General features: G+C 42.4%; 1 protein-coding gene across 12 annotated transcripts in view; it reads right to left on the bottom strand.

The window, feature by feature from the left end:
- cadpsb (Ca2+-dependent activator protein for secretion b) overlaps positions 1 to 21,336 on the bottom strand; it is a 63,661-nt gene that overhangs the window by 4,359 nt on the left and 37,966 nt on the right. The window contains exons 12-30 of one of the 12 annotated variants that reach the window (XM_030091232.1): positions 21,165 to 21,176; positions 18,053 to 18,189; positions 17,294 to 17,481; positions 16,458 to 16,559; positions 16,289 to 16,352; positions 16,060 to 16,183; positions 13,689 to 13,721; positions 11,275 to 11,381; positions 9,820 to 9,849; positions 9,252 to 9,260; positions 7,023 to 7,179; positions 6,782 to 6,923; positions 5,854 to 6,015; positions 4,348 to 4,503; positions 4,098 to 4,245; positions 3,881 to 3,955; positions 3,689 to 3,772; positions 3,241 to 3,273; positions 3,036 to 3,143 (exon numbers count right to left, since the gene is read on the bottom strand). In XM_030091232.1, the coding sequence (XP_029947092.1) occupies positions 3,036 to 3,143; positions 3,241 to 3,273; positions 3,689 to 3,772; positions 3,881 to 3,955; positions 4,098 to 4,245; positions 4,348 to 4,503; positions 5,854 to 6,015; positions 6,782 to 6,923; positions 7,023 to 7,179; positions 9,252 to 9,260; positions 9,820 to 9,849; positions 11,275 to 11,381; positions 13,689 to 13,721; positions 16,060 to 16,183; positions 16,289 to 16,352; positions 16,458 to 16,559; positions 17,294 to 17,481; positions 18,053 to 18,189; positions 21,165 to 21,176 (1,871 nt within the window). Of the gene's footprint in view, positions 1 to 3,035; positions 3,144 to 3,240; positions 3,274 to 3,688; positions 3,773 to 3,880; positions 3,956 to 4,097; positions 4,246 to 4,347; positions 4,504 to 5,853; positions 6,016 to 6,781; positions 6,924 to 7,022; positions 7,180 to 9,251; positions 9,261 to 9,819; positions 9,850 to 11,274; positions 11,382 to 13,688; positions 13,722 to 14,626; positions 14,696 to 16,059; positions 16,184 to 16,288; positions 16,353 to 16,457; positions 16,560 to 17,293; positions 17,482 to 18,052; positions 18,190 to 21,164; positions 21,177 to 21,336 lie in introns of all 12 variants that reach the window. The other 11 variants (XM_030091239.1, XM_030091235.1, XM_030091233.1 and 8 more) reach the window with 11 other exon arrangements.

Raw genomic sequence — 21,336 nt, 5'->3', positions numbered from 1 at the left:
GCTCCCAATAAATGTTGAGGTCAGTATTTTGTAAAAGCTGCACGGCCCATCAGTTACTGAAGGCAATTACTTAGGCTTTATTTATAATTTATTAATGTGGCGATGATGGGATGCAGTTAAAGACCCTACACCGTAAGATGTAAAACTACCATGGGGAATTAAAATTATAGTTCTGACAGGTTCATTAGCAAAAGAAAAATAGAATGAGAGTGAGCGAATGGTTTGCAGGCAAAGAGCAGCGGTGCTATTTTCTTGTATCTTTTCTCCGGTTTGCATTGGGCCTGAATTTTTTTTTTCTTTCCCCACATTGTGCACGTTTAAAGTTACAAGAGAACAGCACGCCTAATAGAAACAGTATCATACCTTCAAGAAATAGGAAAAAAGTCAACTTTAAACATGTGAGTAGGCAGGAATTCACGCTTCGGGAAACCAAGAGGAAAAGTTTTCACAGGGCCCGAATCAGGAGTGTGGGGAGTGAATGGGCTTGTTTGGACGAGGTTTGGTTGAGATCAGGTTTTGGGTGAGTGGCTGAAGGGTTTGAGCCGGATATGCAGATGCCTGTCCACTTCACAGTCGAGTTGAGCGTGCAGTGCATGCAGATCTCGCAGGTGGGTGGGTGGCTGAGTACGTGCTAAGGAAGACTGCTCTATGTGCAAATGAGGCAGAACTCTTAGGAGGAGGGTCATGCTAGAAGATGTACACAGGAAGATTATTTGACTTTAAAATCATGCCAACCAACATAATGTGATAAAACAACGCAATGCAACACTAGAGATAAGTGCCACTTTTCTTTTTTTCTTTTCTTTTTTTTTTTTTTTTTTGAAGAGAGGAGGCAGCAGGAATGGTGTTAATCAGAAAAAGAGGAGATAAAAAGGATTGAAACAAACCTGTGAGAGAAAGAGAGATAAGGCAGAGCCGATGCAGCGCAGAGGAGCGAGTTTCACATGCATGCGGATGGATGGATGGAAATGCATTCGAATGAAAGAGAGGAACATTGACGTCTTTGACACGTGGCTTCAAAGGCTAAAACTGCAACATTCACAGCTCGATTTATCTTTCATTGAACACGACAGTGCTGAGTTGGATTTCTGTACACGAGGGGTACAACTTGAAAAAACACACAAAAAAGGGAGACAGGGAGGGGTGGGGAGGGTGGGCAGGCCAGTGTGGACCTCAAAGACAAAAGCAGACCCACTTCACGACAGTATCACTCCTCACACTGGAACAAAAAGAAAAAAAAAAACCAAAAAACAAACAGAAGGATTTTTATCCGGCACGGGACTCCCTCTTCTGCAGCCACACACCAACAGAAAAGGAAAAACAAACGAAAAACAAAAATAAAGACAGACTACTGAGAGTCTGTCAGACATGAAAATAAAACTTCACACCATCGCCTCACAGACAGAACTGAGTCTCGAGAACCACACAAAGCTGTCACACACCTGCAGAGACACAGGTCTGTGTACGAACAGTTTCTGAATGACATGAAGCGCACACGTCACAGCGTTATGTGTCGTTCAAATCACACATGGAGGACACATTTAGGCCAATGTATCCCGTCAGGATTATGTTTGTTAAGTCAGTGCTCTCTTCACCCTCCGACACACTGGTTCCCAACTCTTTTGGTTCATGACTCTCCGCGGTCACACGCGATCGTCAGCCCTTCGTCGCATGTGCCGCCTCGTACTATCTGCTCGGGTTTAAATTTGGAGCTGGATAAAGCTGTGAGGAGTCCTGCTGTTCCTCAGCTGAAAAGTGTGGGAGTAGAGATGGATTGCACTACACAAAAAAATACTATCAGCTTGAGTCAGAACTCCTATGTAGACTTCATAGAACAAGGTGTGAGTCCCTCTTCAGCTGAGCCCACAGTGTAATGTTTAAAAAGAGGGAAAACAATAGAGAAGTAGGGAGGCCTTATTTTAGGCCAGCACTTTATGGATTTCTGCTTAAAACAGAACAGCTCCGTAGAAAAATACACTATGAAGGCAACCGCAAAGCAACAGGCGTGTTTTTTAACTGACTTCACTCAAGTAAAACTGGACCGTCCACATGGCTTCCTTCTCTTCATATATTTTCTACATTAGTTGATACTTTTCATATATGTATTTCTATTTTTAGTTTTATGTGACTAAACTGAAGTTTAGTTGGTTAATTTCTATTTTCTGAACACCGTCGATTTAGGGACAATGTTCAATTGATGTCAAAAGCAGATATAAATTCAGCATATTTGTGTTTATTTGTCAATGTATAAAGGCGGATTTTATAGGCTGCTTCTGATGTAATGCACAAACACACACGCACACACACTCCGATCATCTGAATCCCCTGTGCGACTCCTCCAATGTATCTCTGGACCCTGGGGCTACTCTTGAACCATACGTTGGGAACCACTGTTCTAACAGATGAAGGGTATTTGACATGTCAGCGTCTGAGTTTGACATCATTTGGTGACTCGGGCCTATCCAGCAGTGAACCTTCCACCCAGTATTTTCACAATAAGAGACTGCGGGGGGGGGCTTCACTGTGGACTGAGGCCGAGGAGACTGAGTGTCATTCATTCAGCAGGCTGACATGCTTCATGTGGAAAGAGTGTGACGGCAGAGTACAGAGGTGATCTAAAAAAGCCCCGCTACATGATCACTGTGCATTGTTCTGTCCTTTCCACAGAGAGCACTGCTTCCGATAATCCTTTTTCTTTTCTTTTCTTTTTTTTTTTTTTTTTTTTTTTTTTTTTGGTTTGAGGATGCTTTTATGGACTCTTTGTAAAGAAAAGTTTCCTTTTTTTGATACACAAAGGCCCAAAAGCACTGTGGCAATGCACACCAGAATGCAGAGGGCAGCAACGATTCAGAGAGAGGAGAGACAGAGAGAAACAGAGCGAGTCGAGAGAGGTAGAAGGCCAGCAAAGCCTCTTCTGCCAGGCTGAAATACATTTCCTGGTCTCAAAATGGGACTTATCCCCCTCTGCCCTGTTGTTTTGCCACATTGTGGAAGGCCCCTCCCTTCTTGTGAGGAGGAGACGGCATCTTACTTACATCAAATAACCTTTCTATATACACCTCCTCATTGACCTTATCACGAAGCATATCCTGAGAGTGGCGCACAAAGGTCACGTAGCCGTCGGCTACGTCCATTCCAGGTTTCTATAAAAACAGAAGCAGAGCAGGGTCACGCATCAGGCCACATTATTTGTGTAATTACTGGTGAGAAGAGCTCACAGCCGAACGTGATTAAACTTACAGGTACATCCACATATTTTGAGGCAGCTTTCACCTGAAATCAAAACAAAACCGTCAAATCGAAGGTGAAACAATAAAAGACCAAACCATATTATGAACTGGAATTATTACAATAATATGGAAGAGCATGTGCGTTTTCCCAGGGGTCTTTAAAGATAACATTTGTTTCAGCTTATGTGCAGAAAATAATCTCATATGTTGTGAGAACAAAGCAACGACTCCTGCAAACATGCTGAGGAAGAAATAAAACTTTCTAACTCCTTATCACAAGATTAAAAAAAAGATCTTTTCTTGGACAAAATCCAGAAAAATCTGGTAAAAGCAAATCAGACGAATCACCAACTTTGGCATCTAGCAGTTTTTCAATACATTATGTTTGAGTTGTTCTGCAGAAACCACTCGGTTCTTGAATCGAGGAGGTGAAATAAAGAAACGAAGCTTCAGCTCACCGTGAATGAAAGAAACGAAGAGAAGAGGGTGCCTTCGTCATATCTGGAAATCTTTGCCAACACTCCCTCTAAGATGGCAACAAACTAAAAAAAAAAGGAGGAAAAACAGCAGAATTAGCCCCGAGCTATTGACCATCCACTCAATAAAGGTCACAGTGTTGTTTATTCTCACGTCCTTCGCTAAAGTCTCACCTTTGCAACCAGGAGCTGGATCATGTCCCTCACACTCTCCTCAATCAGCTCATCTATCTGAGAGTGGAACTGTTTCTGCAGAGACAGAGCGCACGGTCGCTGCTGATTTACTTCGTCAGGCTCACAATATACTCTGAGACGTGTGTTACAGTATTTTTTATCAGTGGGGTCAAAATGAAGTCCAGCATGCAGTCTGTAACTCAGATGAAGTTTTTACCTCCTGGCCCATCTCCATCGCGCACAGTTTAGCTGACTGGTCCTTGGCATCCACCATCACGTTGAACATGGTGCATAATGTTGGAGAAATGCGGAAATCTGTGGACTTGCTGCTCTTTGCCAGCTTGGATTCAAAAGCCATCCTGGTGCTGAGATCCAAGAGAAACAACACGTGCATGAAAAATTCAGTCTGGTTTTGTTTTTCCTTTGTTTTCCCGGAGCGTTTGTTATCCTCCGCCAAGAAAACACACCGCTTGACGCAGTTCTCGATCATGTTGCTCGACATGAGCTGGATGCGACTTTCCAGGTGTTTGGCGAACTCCTCCTCGGGCCAGTGCAGGTCCCTGATGAAGGTCTGCAGGGCGTCCAGCTTCCAGAAGAGGTCCTCCGACGTACCGGAGCCATTACTGCCATTGATCCAAACACAAACGCACAAACACAGGTCAGAAGACGAGGGTCAAACTGTCAGAGAGAGGCTGGGGGGGGGGGTCTCAGGAAGGGGAGGGGGAGGAGGGAGGAAGGGGGGAGGGGGGGTTACTGTGGCAGATGCAGAGGAGGATGCTGTTCCTCTGCACCCGGACACAGTCAACTTTTACTCTGACCATACACTGACCGGCGTGCGTCTAATTTCCTGTTTGCTCAGGAGTTTGTGGACAGTCAGTGTATGGCTGAAAAAAGAGCGGGCAGGGTTTACTGTCAAGGAATCAATAACCATGCTGCAGAGCATGATTATTGACTGGTATGTGAAGTGGCCACATGCAGGTAAAGTCACTGCAGATACAGCAGCGGATCACACTGTGTCAAGACAAAGGGGGAGGGGAATGGAGGAGTGAGGGAGGGCATGTAAAACACAAAAAAAAAAAAAGCCATTCAAGTTCCAAAAAACACATTTTTAAAAAAATTCAGTCGTGACATGCCCTCTCTCAACATCCATGTTCCCCGGCTGGTGGGGCCCCTGGAAGAATTACCAGACAAACCATGCAGACCTTTGTGGCCATCCTGAGCAGAGCTGATTGAGGAAAGTGCTACAATAAGCATGTGGGAAGGAAATGTGATGAAACGGAGAGGGAGGCGTTTGACAATTTGCCTCACAAACCTCTCGGTATTATCATCTCCGGGCCACGCTGCCGGCTCTCCCAATCAGACTGCTATCAGGCGGCCAAGGTCAGAGATGAGCCTATGGCCATGTACAGTCTACGAAACGCTAAGCATCACTAAAGCAAATGTCTGTGGACAGCAACTCTGGGGAGATACATATTTTGTGCAATGGAGATCTGGACTAGGAAATGTTTTCAAATAGGCAGCAAGGCGTACTAGTCATTTTTCTGTGTAGAAAATCCCCAATAGCCTTGAAAGTTTGAATATATATTATGAATTTTTGTTAGTTTGATTGTTTTTTTGTTTTTTTTTTTTGGCCTGTATCTCCACACCTCAGCTCAACGGCATGCATGTTGAGACAAATGAGAGTGTTTCAACCTCTCATTTCAGAAAGCAGAACCCCATCTACTCTAACACCTCTCAGAGTGACCTTGGCATGAACATCATCACCCACTTCTCACACAAGAGAAGACATCATTCAACTGCTGAGCCTTTAAGAAATCGCTGATTTTTGTTCCAAATGGCAGTCTTTCAAAAGAGATGACGCTCTGTGTTTTTGTAAAATGGCTCTTTTCTTTTCTTTTCTTTTATCTGAAGGCATCTTCATACCAAGTTACTCTCTGCTCAGTAAGTCTAAAGCAAACTAGTTGAATACACACTCAGAGTCATATATAGCAGCCATCCATGACGGGGTAGAAAAGCTAGGCATTTGTGGAAGGTTAACTGATAGTCCTGCTACTGGCACTGGCAGATTTGGTACTTTGGGAATTTGGAGGTTCACATTTGGTAGATTCACATTGGGCAGATTACTTGTTAAACTCCTGCAGAAAAGACAGACAAAAAGAAAAAAAGAATCCATAACAGTGGTGTGGGAGCTGCAGAAAGCCATGTAACACTCATCAGAAAAATAAATCTCAAAATAGGTGAAGACAGGAAACGTACGCGAGCACATGTAAACATGACAGCAGTAGTCAAAGACACACATCGTACAGAAATACCTGGAGAGTTAAAGGGGCTGGACTCAGGACGCACACATACAGTGTTTCAAATGCAGTGAGTGGGAGAAGCAAAGTAATACTGGAAACAATGATCACACATAAAGACCAAGGAAAAATAAAAACAACTTTTACCTCAGTAAATCTTATATATAATCTCGGCAGTGAAAAATCCAAAAGCAAACGTGTTGAAGCCACGACAGACAAACTAAAACGGCAACAGAACAAACTGGAGGCCTTTCTGTTTCTATTAACATGTCAAAGCACACACTATGAAGGTTAGTTCACAAACAAAGCAACAGAAATATTATGTGTTGCCCTGACCCCAATGTGTCGCGGAGAAATTGGTAAGACACACACATTAATCAAAGACTATTCTCAGAATAAATAACCCATTTCTTTCACGGAGAAAATAGGTTATTCAGCCCACTGTCGGCTCATTCTTTAATCGTGAACCCACAGGAAGCTTGGGTGAACGTTACAGCTACTCTCCTAGGTTTCAGCCTCCACAGAGTCAGTCTGTCATCTGAATATAAAAGCCCTGCATCTGCAGCCGTCCTACAGCCTAGCTATAAAGTCTGAGGCTCCTTACTTTACAGGCTCCCAGGACTCTCTGTCAAAGCCCTTGTGAATTGACTGTGCGATGGAGGACTCCATCAGATCCACATATCTAACCACCAGAGGAGCATACAGATCCTGAAGGTGTTTGTGGAACTTTCCATTGCACAGATGATCTACAGAAAGAAAGCACCAGTGACAGGAATATATTAGTGTCTCAGAGAGGAAAATACCCACAGGTCACAGCGTGGATGTGAGCGAGCGAGCGAGCTTACAGTCTGTCCGGAGGAAGTCGTTCAGCAGCTGGAAAAGAGGGAAACTATCCCAGCTCTCAGGGGACTGGATCTCCAGGGCGGCGTCCATGTCGATGGCGTAGAGGGCCAGGAAGTTCTCCGCGTGCTCCACCATGAGGTCCGTCCACCACGCAAACGCCTACAGACACAGCAGGGGGGGACACCCAGGGGTGAGCGTGGCTCGGAGACAGCCGGGCGAAAAAGGCAGAAGACAAGAACAAAGTTTGTTGTTCTTGACATAAAAGTGAATTCATTAATGTCTTAGAACTGTTTGTAAAGGGAAGAGTCTGGTGTTTTTTGTTTTTTTCTTAAATACACTTTGGCTGCCTGCAGTAACAGAACTGAGGCAACGTTTTGATTTGGTTTGCATGATAACATGAAACAGAAGGAAGCAGCGAGTTCAAGCATTTCTAACAGATCATACAAATATGATTTATAATGCTATAAATATACATATTATCTTTTTTGATATCAGTAGCCTGGGCATTATTTTCTTAGAGAAGACTTTTCTTCTCATGCTCGAAACCTCATAATTTATAAGCTCACCTCCAAACTCACTGTCCTGACAACTACAGAAAGATACACGGTTCCATTTCTACACTGTGTTTTCTCGCCTGAAAGTGTTAACCATCTTCCAGATGGTTGGTTTTTATCTAAAGTAACATGATAAATGCGACATAAATGTATAAATTGTTTTTGTCCAAGGACACAAAAGTAATGAAATCTGGACAACAGCGGAGCGTGAAACCACTGGCCCTGCATCTTACGCTCTGACAGCTGAACGCCTCGGCCCGGAGGAGAGCGGCGGAAAAGCTGGATTTTCCAACGTTCGTGCAGAGTTGGACTAGCTGTTGCTTCTTGTTTCATGTCTTTCCTCCAGATTTCTGTTTAATGCGCAATCAATATTCTCATCTAATTAACTGCAACACAGCAAATAGGTTCATCTCCTAAAATATCAAAGCATCCTTTTCAATATTCACCAGTTGAGCTCTTTTAGTTTGATGATAAATCCCTTCAGCTGTGTGAAAACTGATTGACTTTAGCGCGTTTCATCAGGAAATGATGTTTCTTTTTAAACAGAAAGAGACGAATGCTTGTCACACCAGTGTGTGTGTGTGTGTGTGTGTGTGTTTCCAATCACATCAAATCCCCAGCTCTAGTTAATGAGGACTTAAAAGTGGGATTAATTGTAAATCCAGATTAAAATTATTAAAAGATTTGCTGGGTGCGGGTGCATGTTAGAGACTCTACGACAGTATCCATCTATCTCAGGACCAAGGTGCTTCCGTCATGCAAACGTGAATCGACCCTGCATGCTTTAATATCAAACTGCAGTAATGGACAAAGGAGGGGGGGGGTGGGGGTCCACCATTCACATCGCCAGCAAATCCATCGCCCACCAGATGTGAATGTGACTCATGCGCATCTTTGACGAGGCACACCAAAGACTGCAGCACACAGCATCCCTCGTGTTGAATCACGTCGGTTCCAATTAGTTAAGTAAGTGTCTGACGTCCAGCTGACGGTTTTCCAGCACAGTCAGGACTTCCAGTCGACTTCCTCTTTGACAGCACAAGTAAAGTAGTTGCTTTGCTGGCAGTCTTGGCCTGGCTTATATGCTTATCATTCAGACTAACATGTTGCCAAGTTCAATAAACAAAGCTTAATCTTTCCAAATGATGCTGCATGCTCTTTTTTTAATCGTCTTTTTTTTTTCTTCAGTTTTTCTCCTATCTGATTAACCACAACAGTGGCAGCAGAAATCTTACTTACCTGCCTACTTACCTGCCCACTCCCAAAATATAAAAAGTGTATTAGTTCTAATGTTAGAAACAGGCAGCACACCAGGCTTTTCTCCATCACATTCAAGGAGAGATCGTATTAAAATGGTTAAAAGGGGGGCGGGGAAGACGGCAAAAGTTTCCAAGGAGGTTGGGGAAGGGGAAGCACTCAAAGGTCAGCAGGCAGAGTTTCCTCCAACCTTTGATCGTGATTTTGGGACACAAACAGGACCCCGAGAGCTCTATGGCAGACTCAGCGTTCAGCCACACAGACTCTAGTAGAGCTTTATCGATGCAACCGTGTCAAAGGGGACCAGTCCCGGAGGGTGGGGGGGTAGTGTACTGATGCTGGGGAGGGAGGAGACGCGGCATCATCTACTCGACATGCACAGAGCCTCATGACCGTTTTCATTCCACTTCGACTACATACCTCTTTTCCCTGTTTGGACAGTCACCAATCATATGACAGTGAGAACACAGGAAGATGTACAGAGTAATCATGTATTGGTTTTTTTTTAGGCATTTATTCGATAAGGTTCGTTCAACTAGTGGACAGCAGAGAGGGATGGAAGAGGAGAAGCTGGAGAAGTAATGCTTGAACAGGTGCGGACTGTGAAATAAATCGCTGGATGGAAGGGGGGGGGAGGAAGTGGGGGAGGGGGACAAATGTTTATGGTGGATCAAACTCCAAAAGGTTCACATGAAGCATACTTTGGGGGATTTTACTGGTTTAGCATGCTTGGAGAGAAAGGAAACCTCTTTATGGCCCGATGAACATGCTTTATGGTCACAGGTATGTTGTGCAAGCTAAAGTGCTTTCTCGTCATTTTCAAAGTAAAGTGGCTTTCATGTTATATCTGGACAAGCCCACCCACTGCCACTGTGCCTGTGGGTTCACACTCTGCCTAGAAACGTGCCTGTTGCCATAGTGGCGCACATGCCATACAGGAGGGTCGTGATGGGGACTGAGGAGGGAAAAAGAAATAAAAATACTGTACCGATTGATCTCCAGAACTCGTGACTGCCGCCTGTCAAGCATATTCAGAGAGATACAATAAATCTGCTTTATCTGCATGATCTAAGATCACACTGGATCACCTTTAAATCCACACAACTGCACATCTTCACCATGCTTTCTGTCAGCGTGATGTTTAGGGCAGAGAAGAGGGAAGTTTTCCGGGATTTAAATCATGAATATTGACTTCTGTTTTTAGAATATCTGTCTTACATTTACCAAGCAAATACTCTCAGTGCCCATCTGTTGTTAATTCTCAGATGAAAACTTTATACATTTAAGCTTAAAATTCTCCTGCTCAATAATTTTGAACATTTCTGATTTACAAACACAAAAAGCTATTTTCTGAAAGTAACAAAAATTAACCTAGAAATAGTCATTTAATCCTGCTAAATATATTTGAGTGCTTACCGATATTAAATCTGAAAATATTTGCATTTTGTATCTTGTTCAGTTAATTAAAGGATTTATTAGAGTTCTAATTATCAATATTTGCTGTATTTTAAGTTTGCATTCCCTTGGAAAACCACTAAAAATGATGAAAATGAGGCCAAATATTAGTGGGTTTATTACCTCTTTAACTTCTACAGGTAAGCTAGTTTAATCAAAAAATAGCTTTATTCATGAATATATGACACACAGGACATACATATTGCCTATAATGCCTAGAAAAACTGTCACAGCTAATTAGAATCAATAAAAAAGAAAACCAAGGACACATTTATGCTAACTGTTTGTGTAATATTTGGTATTTTGAAGTAGATTCATACCTAGGAAATAAAAATAAGCAGGAGTATTTAGTTTTTCATTGGACCACCAATCATCTTATAACACCTGAGTTTATTGAATTAATGTCAAAGTGTTTTTCTTTTTGGTGGGGAAAAAAAAAAAAAAAAAAAACAAAAACGGTGAATAAAACTGCTCTTTGCACATAAGCAGGGTCTCATTATGCAGGACTGTTTTTATCTGCTGAATTTCTACTTTTACTATATGAAAGGCGTGAATATGACTGATTATTTCTTATGGCAAAACAAAAATTTTAACCCGCCTTAAACCTGACTTATTATTCTTTCCCAACAAATGTTTATCCTGCCCCCTCATGGAGGCTGCTCCTATCAGTACCGTCGGCAGTGGCGCTGCGATCAGAGGCAGGAGACGCGCGCGCCGTATCATTCTCTGTCTAATTTACCAGCTAAACTCAAACACGGCGCTCTGATTCCATGTAGCCACGGACTGTCGAACATCAATTAGAGCTCAGCTTTCCTAAATTAAATTCAACTCTAAAAAGGGTTTGTTTTGTTGCCCACAGATGAAAGCAGTTATATTTATCGCAGACTGATAATAAGACTAACTCCCTGCTGTGGGGCGAGTGAGATAAGAGTGAGAGCGTAGAGGGAAAGTGCTTTGAGGAGGAGAGGAGGAGAGGGTTCTCACTCACCTCCGCATGGTGTTCCTGGTTCTGCTGGAGGACCTCTATGACTAACTCCGCCAGGCGAATTGTTTCCTCCAGCTTTTTGGCAGGCGTGACTAAGCGGCCTACGTTCTCTGAGACAAAAGGATGAGGGTGAGGGATGAGTGGTTAGTCAAGCACAGAGAAGGATCCCAGGGGGGGTTTTGATGACTATTCAGAAGATTTTATTTGCCCTGTCTGTATTTTTGACTGTTTAATAAAAAAAAAGTATAAACACAGCACCTACACTGTGATGTTGGCCTACCACCCCCCCCCCCTCCAACAACAAGTTATCACTCGCTATATATGCATGTTGGGCTGCATGACATAAAGCAACAGAGCCGATGTGTTTGTGGGGTCGTCGGACTGAGTGGCGTTGAAATGGAGGCGCAATGTGGCATCGGAAACATGCAGATTGTGAAGCGGCACTGCGGTAAAGCCGTCTGAATAAGGAGCTATTCTCACGGTATCTTAAAAAAAAAAACAAGAACACACACTGTAAAAACATTTCCATCAGCTTGAATTTTATATGCAGTAACACATGATTAGATCTATTCTTTTTTTTTAATCAAAAAATGTTGCAGAGTTGTGGAGTTTTGGATATTTAAAAACAAACGCATTTAGCAGGAGCACTCTGAAGATATTATTAGACATTTAATGTAATCATTATGAAATGTTGGCATACATACTAAAATCTACTGAACCTTTTCAAATAGTGACACATTTTCTTCACCAGCAGGTCAAAACTTGTAGCAAGCGTATTTATATAATAATCGAAAAAATGCTTAAATTTTACCATGTAAAAAAAAAAAGATCAGATTATTGAAATAATAACAACTAAGGAGATAATATTTCGATTTACTTGAAAAATACTTTTACAGTGTGCTGTTCTTGGATTGTGCTCTGAAGCCATTTGGGCCTTCCTTTTGTTCTCTACTACTGAATTTGTGCTATAATTCGCGAAAGCTCCAAATCGTGTGCTTAAACCTTCGCTGAAGAATGATCTGATTGATTAAACAGACACATGTCATGAAATGGGAGCTTCAAAACAGTATGACTGCATTTTAACTGGACCATGGAACCGAATGGCTACACACATCTGAAATTAAAAGCACATAAATACGCGACTCTACATGAAACAGTAGCAGTTTTACGGAAAGTTTTTTTTTTCTTCTTTGATTCCACTTTGAGTGGTATCTTCTTGGGTAGTGTTACTCATCTATTTTGGGATATTTGCGGAAAATGATGTGGAAAACGCTGACTTGGACTTCAGGTTTACGCTTTCAGTTCTCATGAAGTCTCATCGGCAGGAGAAATCTGAGATGCCCAAACAGCCATGTAAGACGTAACCACGGTCTTTAGGGATTTATAATCAATGCTAATGGATGAATCGCATGAATTTGTAATACAGTAACTGTATATTCTGTGGTTATAGTCTTACGTGAAGAAGAGCACTTGGGAGGAAATCTAAACATGGTTTGGTCTAGAAAAGCAGCAAATTGAGCCTGATAAGAACCGTTAAAGCATTTTAAATTCAATTTCATATATTACAGACTATTGTGCAACACTGATCGGCCAATTCAAAAACAACATGATTTCCAAACTGGCCTCAAATACTATAGTAAAGACAAAAAAATACTAAAAAACATAATTAAATTACAAATTAAACTACCTGCTTTAATAGGTTCCTCCAAAGTAGGGGAAAGTTGTTTTCTGTTTAAAGAAAAGAGGCTGGTCTACGGGACGAAGCTGCTCGAGTGACGGGAGGATTGGTTTACATGTATGACCATACATGTAATAAGAACACACATATTTGTGTACAGTTACATTACCAGATATGACCTTGAGTTGAAATGTATGCTACTTTATGTTTTAACTGATGATGGAGGTTACATTAAAATGTTGCTTATGTCTTTTGTTACACTAACATATAGCTAAAAAAAATCTAGATCCTCCTCTTTCTGTGTAGGAGATTGTATTACTCTACGAGTTTGATGGGTTCTGAGTTCCCACCATGACTGTTTACATCTGTTGGACAAAAGTTACAAAAGTGTAAAAAAAAAAAACCTCTAAGAATGCAGACTTGAAACATACTTGTATGAGTATAGAGTAGTACAATCTCCCAATACTGACATTATAAAAATAGATGTTTATCTAAAACATGCCAAGACATTTGAGAATTTGTATAAATGTGAATATTAAAAGTGTGAGAAAAATGTTGAATGGGAAAAATGTGTGAGGTTGAGAATGGGTGTGGTCTGTGTGTGTGTGTGTGTGTGTGTGTGTGTGTGTGTGTGTGTGTGTGTGTGTGTGTGTGTGTGTGTGTGTGTGTGTGTGTGTGTGTGTGTGTGTGTATGTGTGTGTGTGCTGTAGCTAAGGTCACAAGCTAAACGTGAGTTCACCTGGATCCTTTTGATCCTTTTGACCCTTCTCAACTTCAGCGAGATAAAGGGAGAGAAGAGATAAAGAGGAGATGTTTAGAATTAGCACGGCTCTAGGGTCACTGTCGTAATACGGGGGGGGGATAAGGCTCGGGCTTGTTGTTCACCGCCATGTGACTCTTTCAAAGAATCTGCTGGGACGGTTTCAGCTCCAGGGACGGAGGCGTCTAGGCGACACACACACACAAACGTCACAAACACACAGTAAAAACAGAAACACTGAAACGTCAGCCTGTGGAAAACTGAAAATCAAAAAAAGGGATGTTCGTTAACAAACAGACAACGCTTAGACTCTCGTAAAACACAGGTAGGACACACAAACAGCTACTCGAGTCGTAGACAGGACACACTGAGTGACTGGAGTTGATTGAAGTCAAGCTGCTGAATCCACACACCCTATCCTGTCTTCCCCGTTCAATAGCATGTCGACAGATGCTCCTTCGCTATCTCTGCCGGCACGGTGGGAAAAAAAAAAAAAAAAAAAAGCCTACCTGTTCAGCACAGCACACCACTGACACATGATCAGACCAAATGACTGGAGGAGATACCAATGTAAGCAATATAAAAATGCATTCAAGTCAAAGGGATGGGCATCCAACCAAAAGAAAGAAGCTTACAGACCAGACTGCTCATTCATGTCCATCACAAACAGATGGTGCTAAAAAAAGGCCCCCGACTGATTCAGTGTGGTGTATTGCTCAGATCTCTCAACTGGTGCGCTCCCCACTCACTCTCACAGACAAAGGCACAGATAAAAACAAGCATGTCAGGAGCGAGATCTCTGAAGAGAGGAGCGAGAGAGAGGAAAGGCAAGAGGGGGTGATGAGGTGAAAGAGCGCTCAGGGAGGAGGAGGAGGAGGGAGGGAGGCTGCAGGGGAGAGGATGATGCAGGTACTCACGGATGGTTAAATCCATCACTTGAGACGCCAAGCAGAAGACAGGGTGCTCAAACATTTCCCTCTTTTTCCCTATAAAACAGGATCGTGGCATGCAAGAGGCTGGGGTCAGAAGTGGGAGGGCTGGAGGTCAGAAGCTGATGGGGCGAGGGGCTGTCCAGGTGAAAACGACATTCTGCCGGGCGGGAAGCCCCGATACTCAAGTCCAATGTTTGGTTTTATTTTGAACCAGGCGCCTCACGAGGACAGGGGGACGTCAATTCACACAGCAATGGAAAGATAGTAAGGTTGGATACCTTAGTATCTTTAGCACCCTGGGGGATTTCTTTCAAGGCATAAACAACATCTGAGTTTTCTATGTCAATGTCCAAAGGGCATGCCGATGCATTTAATGAGTTTACTGGAAGAAAAGAGGCAGCAGAGGAGAAGAAGACATTATGCAATGTCTTCATGTTATCGATGTCTGTTTGATTTTGAATGTGATCCATGCCAATAAAGAAAGGTCATGTTGTTATGTCTCAAAGCACATGCATGCTGCTGATGCTGGTTTGTGTGCGTTCAATCCCAGCATCCCTTTGGTTAGAAGACAGATAATCACATAATAGAGAAGTCAAACAGAGAGATACCTGTGGCAAAGTGAGATAGGAGGAAGAAGCAGAGCGGACAGGAAAGGACAGGAAGTGGAGAGATAGTGGTCTTCGGCAAAAAGCGAAAAGACGAAGGAGACAGGAGAGCCGCTGCTATTTCAAGGCGGGGGGGCGGGGGTGTAAAAGACGGGCGGGTAGACTCTAGCTGAAGGAATCAGAGAGGTGAGAGCTACGGTGGGACGGCGGGGGAGGGAGAGTGTGCGCCGACTGGGAGCTGGGAGTCAGAGAGGAGGTTGAGTTAAGCTGAACTCACAGTCCAGTCGTCAGAATATCAGAGACCGGGATACACTACACAGCTTGAATAGTCAAGGCACAATGAGAGATCAGCACATCGACAGATTTCAGGGCTTTGGATTTGAATGCATTTTTACTCACACACCTCTACACAAAAGCCAACTTGACCTACAGAACAGCACAGAGCTAAAGCAGGCCTGAAACAAAGGAGAGAGTTATTGGACTGAGAGACAGAGAGTGACTGACAGGCTGTCACAGATAATCTGGGATGTCACAAATCATTTGGGATATGGACACAGATATACCATATACCAAGTGAAATTACCACCATGTGCAATAAAAAGTAAACAGTGACAAATACAATCTCGTTTCCAAGTTGGGAAAATGTCATATGTTAGTTAGATTCAGTCTTTTCACTTTCACTCCAAAACTATACAAAAACAAACTTTTTTTTTTTTTTTTTTTTTTTTTTTAATCAATATTATATTGTGTTATTAGCACTTTAACTCCAACCAACACTCATAGTGTGATGCTGCATTGTGTTGTTCTGGTTACCTTCAATTTTCGCATATTCTTGAATCCGCTCGTAGTTGAGCTGAGCAGCCTGCTCCAAACACTTGCGGATGACTCCTTTAACTTCCTCCGGTGGAACTGGAGTCACAATGTCCTTCATCAGGACCTGTAGGCCACGTCAAGGAGCCCATGATTATATAACCTTCATCACGGCACAGTTGCTGTTTGATCATTTGGTTAAAAAAAAAATGTTTGTCTCGTTGATACGAACCCTCTCCAGCAAAGACAAAGTGGCCTTCAGTGCACCTTCTGGACGACCGAAAGGGAAACAATATCTACATGGAAAGACGCAATCAAAAATGTAAAAAAACAGAACAAGATCACAGCAATCACGCTTTCGCTGATTATGGGTATTGTGTCGCTGCAGAGCCGGCAATCACCTGAAATTTACAATCTGGTTTTCCAATAACACGCGCAACCGCTCCTTAATGTCTTCGAAGCGCTCCTTCTCGTCCACTTTCACTGTGCTCAGCCCGTCCGGCCTGCGGGGATCACACCCACAAGCTTTAACCCAGCGACATTCAACTTATGCAACTTCCCATTACAGCCCAACAAGAACAACAAATCAAACATAAGGAATAAAAACACTGGCTGGCAGCTCGCAGCTCCTGAGAAGCCGAGTGCAAATTGTGTGAGATGTTGCTTTTTTTTTTTTATGTTGTGCCCCTTTTTATGCTACACATATAAATAACTTATAATGTCTCACCTTTTTTGACCTCGAATGAGCGGTATTTTGGATTCCTTTGTCTTTCTAAACGTGAATATGCGAGCTCGTTTAGAGGCAGAGCGTGGATCTGGGCTTTGGGAGCTGGTTGGGGATATTAGGGCCTCATAGCCCAGCGGCCCCCAGTAATTGTTGCCCTCTCTGACTTTAATGGACGCATGGGAGGATGAATAATATGGACAGTAAGAGACTATGGCAACAAAAGGACAGAGAGGAAAGAAAAACAAAGAAAAAAAAATGGTAGAAAACAAAGAAATATGCAACCAATTTAACAACATGACATGCAAAAACAACATGACATAAAAATCAGAAGAACATAAACGTGTCAAAAGCGAATAACAAAAACATGACAGAAATTAAGCAGACACAAAGACACAAAATCTCCACAATGCTTCCAGGGAGCTGAACACTTCACCTACTCAGGTAATTCAGGTTACTGAAAGTCACTTACACGACACAGACATGGTAAAAAGAAGGGATTTAAGGCCACACCTGTTCCCGTGAACATGGGAGGCGCAGAACGCGAAGCTGTAGTGGAGAAGCGTGGGGTCGATGATGGCCCCGCTTTCGCCCCTCTCCAGGAGGTCGCGCAGGTAGCAGAGGTGTCTGTGACACCCCCGAACTCCGTTCCTCGCACAGTACTCATCCAGGACAAACACCTGGCCGGGGCTGAACCATCCCTACACACACACACACACACACACACACAGAGTCCAAGCACATAAGTTACCTGCTCTCCACCCAGAACTGAAAACACATCATGGAGAAACAGCAAAGCAGCTGTTGAACTGTGCTTGAATTGAAACGGTTCATTTTCCAAGCTACAGAGATCTGGCACCTTCATTTTACACACAGCTCCAACTTTTCTGGGAAAAACTGGCCTCAAGTCGTGTTGAAATGCAATTAAATTTCTCAGTTTCAGCTTTTGATAGAACAGCACATAGATGCTGAATCAAGAAGTTCTGGGTTTGGCTCCAGGTTCGGGGGATTGTTTTTCATGTTCTGTGAATACAAATTACGTCTGGGTTTCTTAATGTTTGTGTGTTCGGCATCTTTTCATCCAGTATCAACTGCAATCGGCTCCAGAATGAAGAGAGAGGGAACATTCAAGGTGTTTGTAGAATTTGTCAAATCAAAGCACAGATCTGTTTTTGATTTTCTAATCACTGCATTCTGTTTGCAATTTACATTTGACACAAAAAAAAACATTCTCTCTCTGGTTTTCGGGTCCTGTTTCGTTGATGCACTCACCAGGCAGCAGAAGGTGTCATTGAGCCTGTGGTCCAACGTGAGCCGCTGCACCATCTCAAAAAGCGAGGCGTGGTCAAAGCTACAGGGGTTAGCGGAGATAAACTCATCCATGCCATGTTTCTGAGCTCTGTCAGCGTCTATCCAGCCAACGGCATAGGGAAAAGCACACGGTTCAGAGGAGAGGACATCAGTGAGGCTCGGGCAGTCAGCAAAACTTCATTACAGCACAAGAGACACCAGGGATTTTTTTGGCTACGTCTAAGGGCAAATTATAAACACTTACAGCTTACATTGTCAACTTGCATTGAGTCGGACAGCGTAAAGAGCTTCTTTTTTTTTTTGTTGTTTTTGTTCTTTTTGCATTGGTAAGTGAGATTCTATTAATCTGAAGCTAAGCTCAGAGGGACGGTTGTTTCTTCTGTATGTGCATGCAAGCATCTCAGTATGACACATTCCCTCGGGTTTTACTGGGGGGAGCGAAACTTTAAAGACTCCAAAATGTTCTGTTAGCAGAAGAAGTGCTGTTAGATGGAATTAAATGCATTCTTCTTGATGTGGTCAATAGATTCTGCCATTCGCGACTGATGTCACTCAGGTCCTGACGTGTGCTAGTAAAAAAGACACAAACGTGGCAAAGAGTCATTTAAAAATCTAGTATTAATTGCTATTTGAAAAAAAAAAAAAAAAAACTGGTAGAAAACAAATATGCTTTCAAATTTGCATACATCTCCTTAAAGATGGATCCTGAAACTTTTCATCTTTGCCAATAATACTTTCTTTGTTGAATTAATCTTTGAATTTTCAATAAATTCTATTAAAAAAATATTATTGATATTAAACTGTACGGAAAAAAAAGAACCACTCTCTGAACCACCTATGAAGCACTGCTGCTCTGTAATTAATACAATGGCTTTCAAATAGAAAATGACAAAACGATGGGGACAAAGATGATGAGAAGTAGATGAGAGGCGCAGTCGTGTCCTCCGTGTGAGTGACAGGTGTCATGTCCGGGACACACTGACATGAGTGAGGATGATCTGGGGGTGTGTGTGGGAAGTGGAGGCCTGATCTTGGTTCGGCAGGACCGAGATATTGAATAGAGCACAACTGACATCTGTCAACCTCCAGGTTAGTGAGAGGGGGGGGAAAAAAAGGCCAAGGGTGGGATGTGGGAGCAAAACATGAACTAAATCTGCTGACAGAGGGAACCTACAGAGAGTTACACTTATCTAAGAGGATTTTTTTCTTTTTCTCCAATCTGAGAAGGAAACCTGTGAGACAACAATTAAACTGTGAACACTGAATGTGAGAGACTTCAAGGGACGAAACAGAGACAGTAGGTCATAATGTCAAAGAAAAAAAGGACACATGTTGACATATAAGGTGTAAGAAACACAGAGAGAGGACAGGAAATGACGTCCGGTGCTGGATTTGAAAGACGGTGACAGATGGAAGTGAATTCACTTCGGAAGACAAACTCTTAGTGGGACAAAATACAAAAGTTGTGAAACACGTGTTTGTAGAAAACTGATGACAACAACAAAAACGAAAAAGAAAAAAAAAAAGATTCACTCTGGGGCACATTACAAAGAACGTCTTGTTGCTGAGGACGACCTAAAATCGTGAGAAAAAACATCCACAGAGTGAACAGAAGGTGCCTGGGGTTGGACTGTGAGACACATTGAGCTGGCGAGATTTCCTTTGGTCAGAGTGAATGAGGAAATGCAGTTTAAATCCAGCTGTAGGAACATTATCATAACTTACAAAAAGTTGTTTTTAAAGACTTCAACCAGAAACAAAATCACCAATGTGAATATGCAAGTTTGTTTTGTCTTGTTTTTTTTGTTTTTTTTTGCATACATTTAGAAATGATCACATGCTGGAGAACAGTGTGACTTCTCATTAAGCTTTTAAATGTCATGCACATCTGCAGACCCATTTTCAAATTTGCATTTTGTCTTTTGTTGGCATTCCCTTTTCTTTTCTTTTTTTTTTCTCTTTTCTCTACGCATTTGCAAGTTGACAATACTTGAATGTGTTGCAGTGTATTCATGATCTCTACAGAGCACACTAACAGGCATACCACTACCGGAGAACTCTAATAGGGTAGCAATACAATTTGGTGCAAGTACATGGGTAAATAGCATGAAGCCGACAGAGGCAGAACTGTATCATTCTCTGGGAGATGGGGGAAATGAATGAAAACTCCTGTATTTATACAAAAGTATGGACACATGACACAGGTGTTCTCCTATTCAGGCAAACAAGGGCAGTCAAAAGAAATCAAAATGAGATCTCTCCTTATCTGGAGGTGTGGAACTACCGGTCTAGCCTCTATCTACAGGCCCATCTACTGGAGGAGGAGGGGGAGAGGGGGGTCCGGAGTATTTTATCGTCAGAAGGGGCGGCATTAGCTACTCCTTGTCTTTGGCATTCAGAATACTCCGCATACATATTTGCCAACTCTCGTCAAGAAAGAATTAAGGGAGAAAGATTAAAAGCAATTGAGCCCTCTGAAGTAAAGCATAGTCGACATACATACTGAATGAATCCAGAAAGATAAGTGAAACATGCTGCCATCATATTCAATCATTCACAAATGAATCTTTCTTTAAATAAATGTATGCATATTATTTTCCAGAAATTACCTAACTGCCACAAAATAATCAGTTTTCAGCTCATGGGAGTTTCATTATTAGCAATATCATTTAGCAAATATGTTAAATCTTTGTGGGGGAATATCTAACATTTTCTATTAGCATGCCAAATTTGAGCATCATATTGCTTTACTCTGAGGAGTCCAGTTACCAATAGGAGTAAAAGAGAGAAGGCAATTATGCAGAAAACAGCTATAATATCAATTTTAACCATTACGGAGCCAAATGATAAGTTCTTAGAATAAAATACATGCATCCTATACTGGCACGGATGGATGCGTATACTTTGATCCTCAAGTTGAGGTAATTAAAAACAAAAAGTATCAACTAATATCTAAGACATGAAGCGAGACGTGAAAATAGGAGAAGAAGGAAAGAAGAGAGAAAGAACGTTGCATTTGTCAGATAATCAGCGGGGATTATCTGAGCTGTGCCGGCTACAGGGAAGCACTTACCCTTGAGTCCAGCTAGAAGACAGCAGGGTAAGAAGGGACAAACCAGAATAACATAAAGACTAGCAACAAGGCTGGAGGAGAGCAATCACGAGAGACCCTGACCTAGCAGCTGCATTACTCAAGAAGGGTCCAGGCAAAGCATGAAGAAGAAAACACAACTCAAAAACAACAA

The sequence above is a fragment of the Salarias fasciatus genome, chromosome 5, assembly GCF_902148845.1.
Source record: "Salarias fasciatus chromosome 5, fSalaFa1.1, whole genome shotgun sequence".
In the NCBI taxonomy this organism is placed as follows: domain Eukaryota; kingdom Metazoa; phylum Chordata; class Actinopteri; order Blenniiformes; family Blenniidae; genus Salarias; species Salarias fasciatus.
This window is presented reverse-complemented; position numbering and strand designations above follow the sequence as displayed.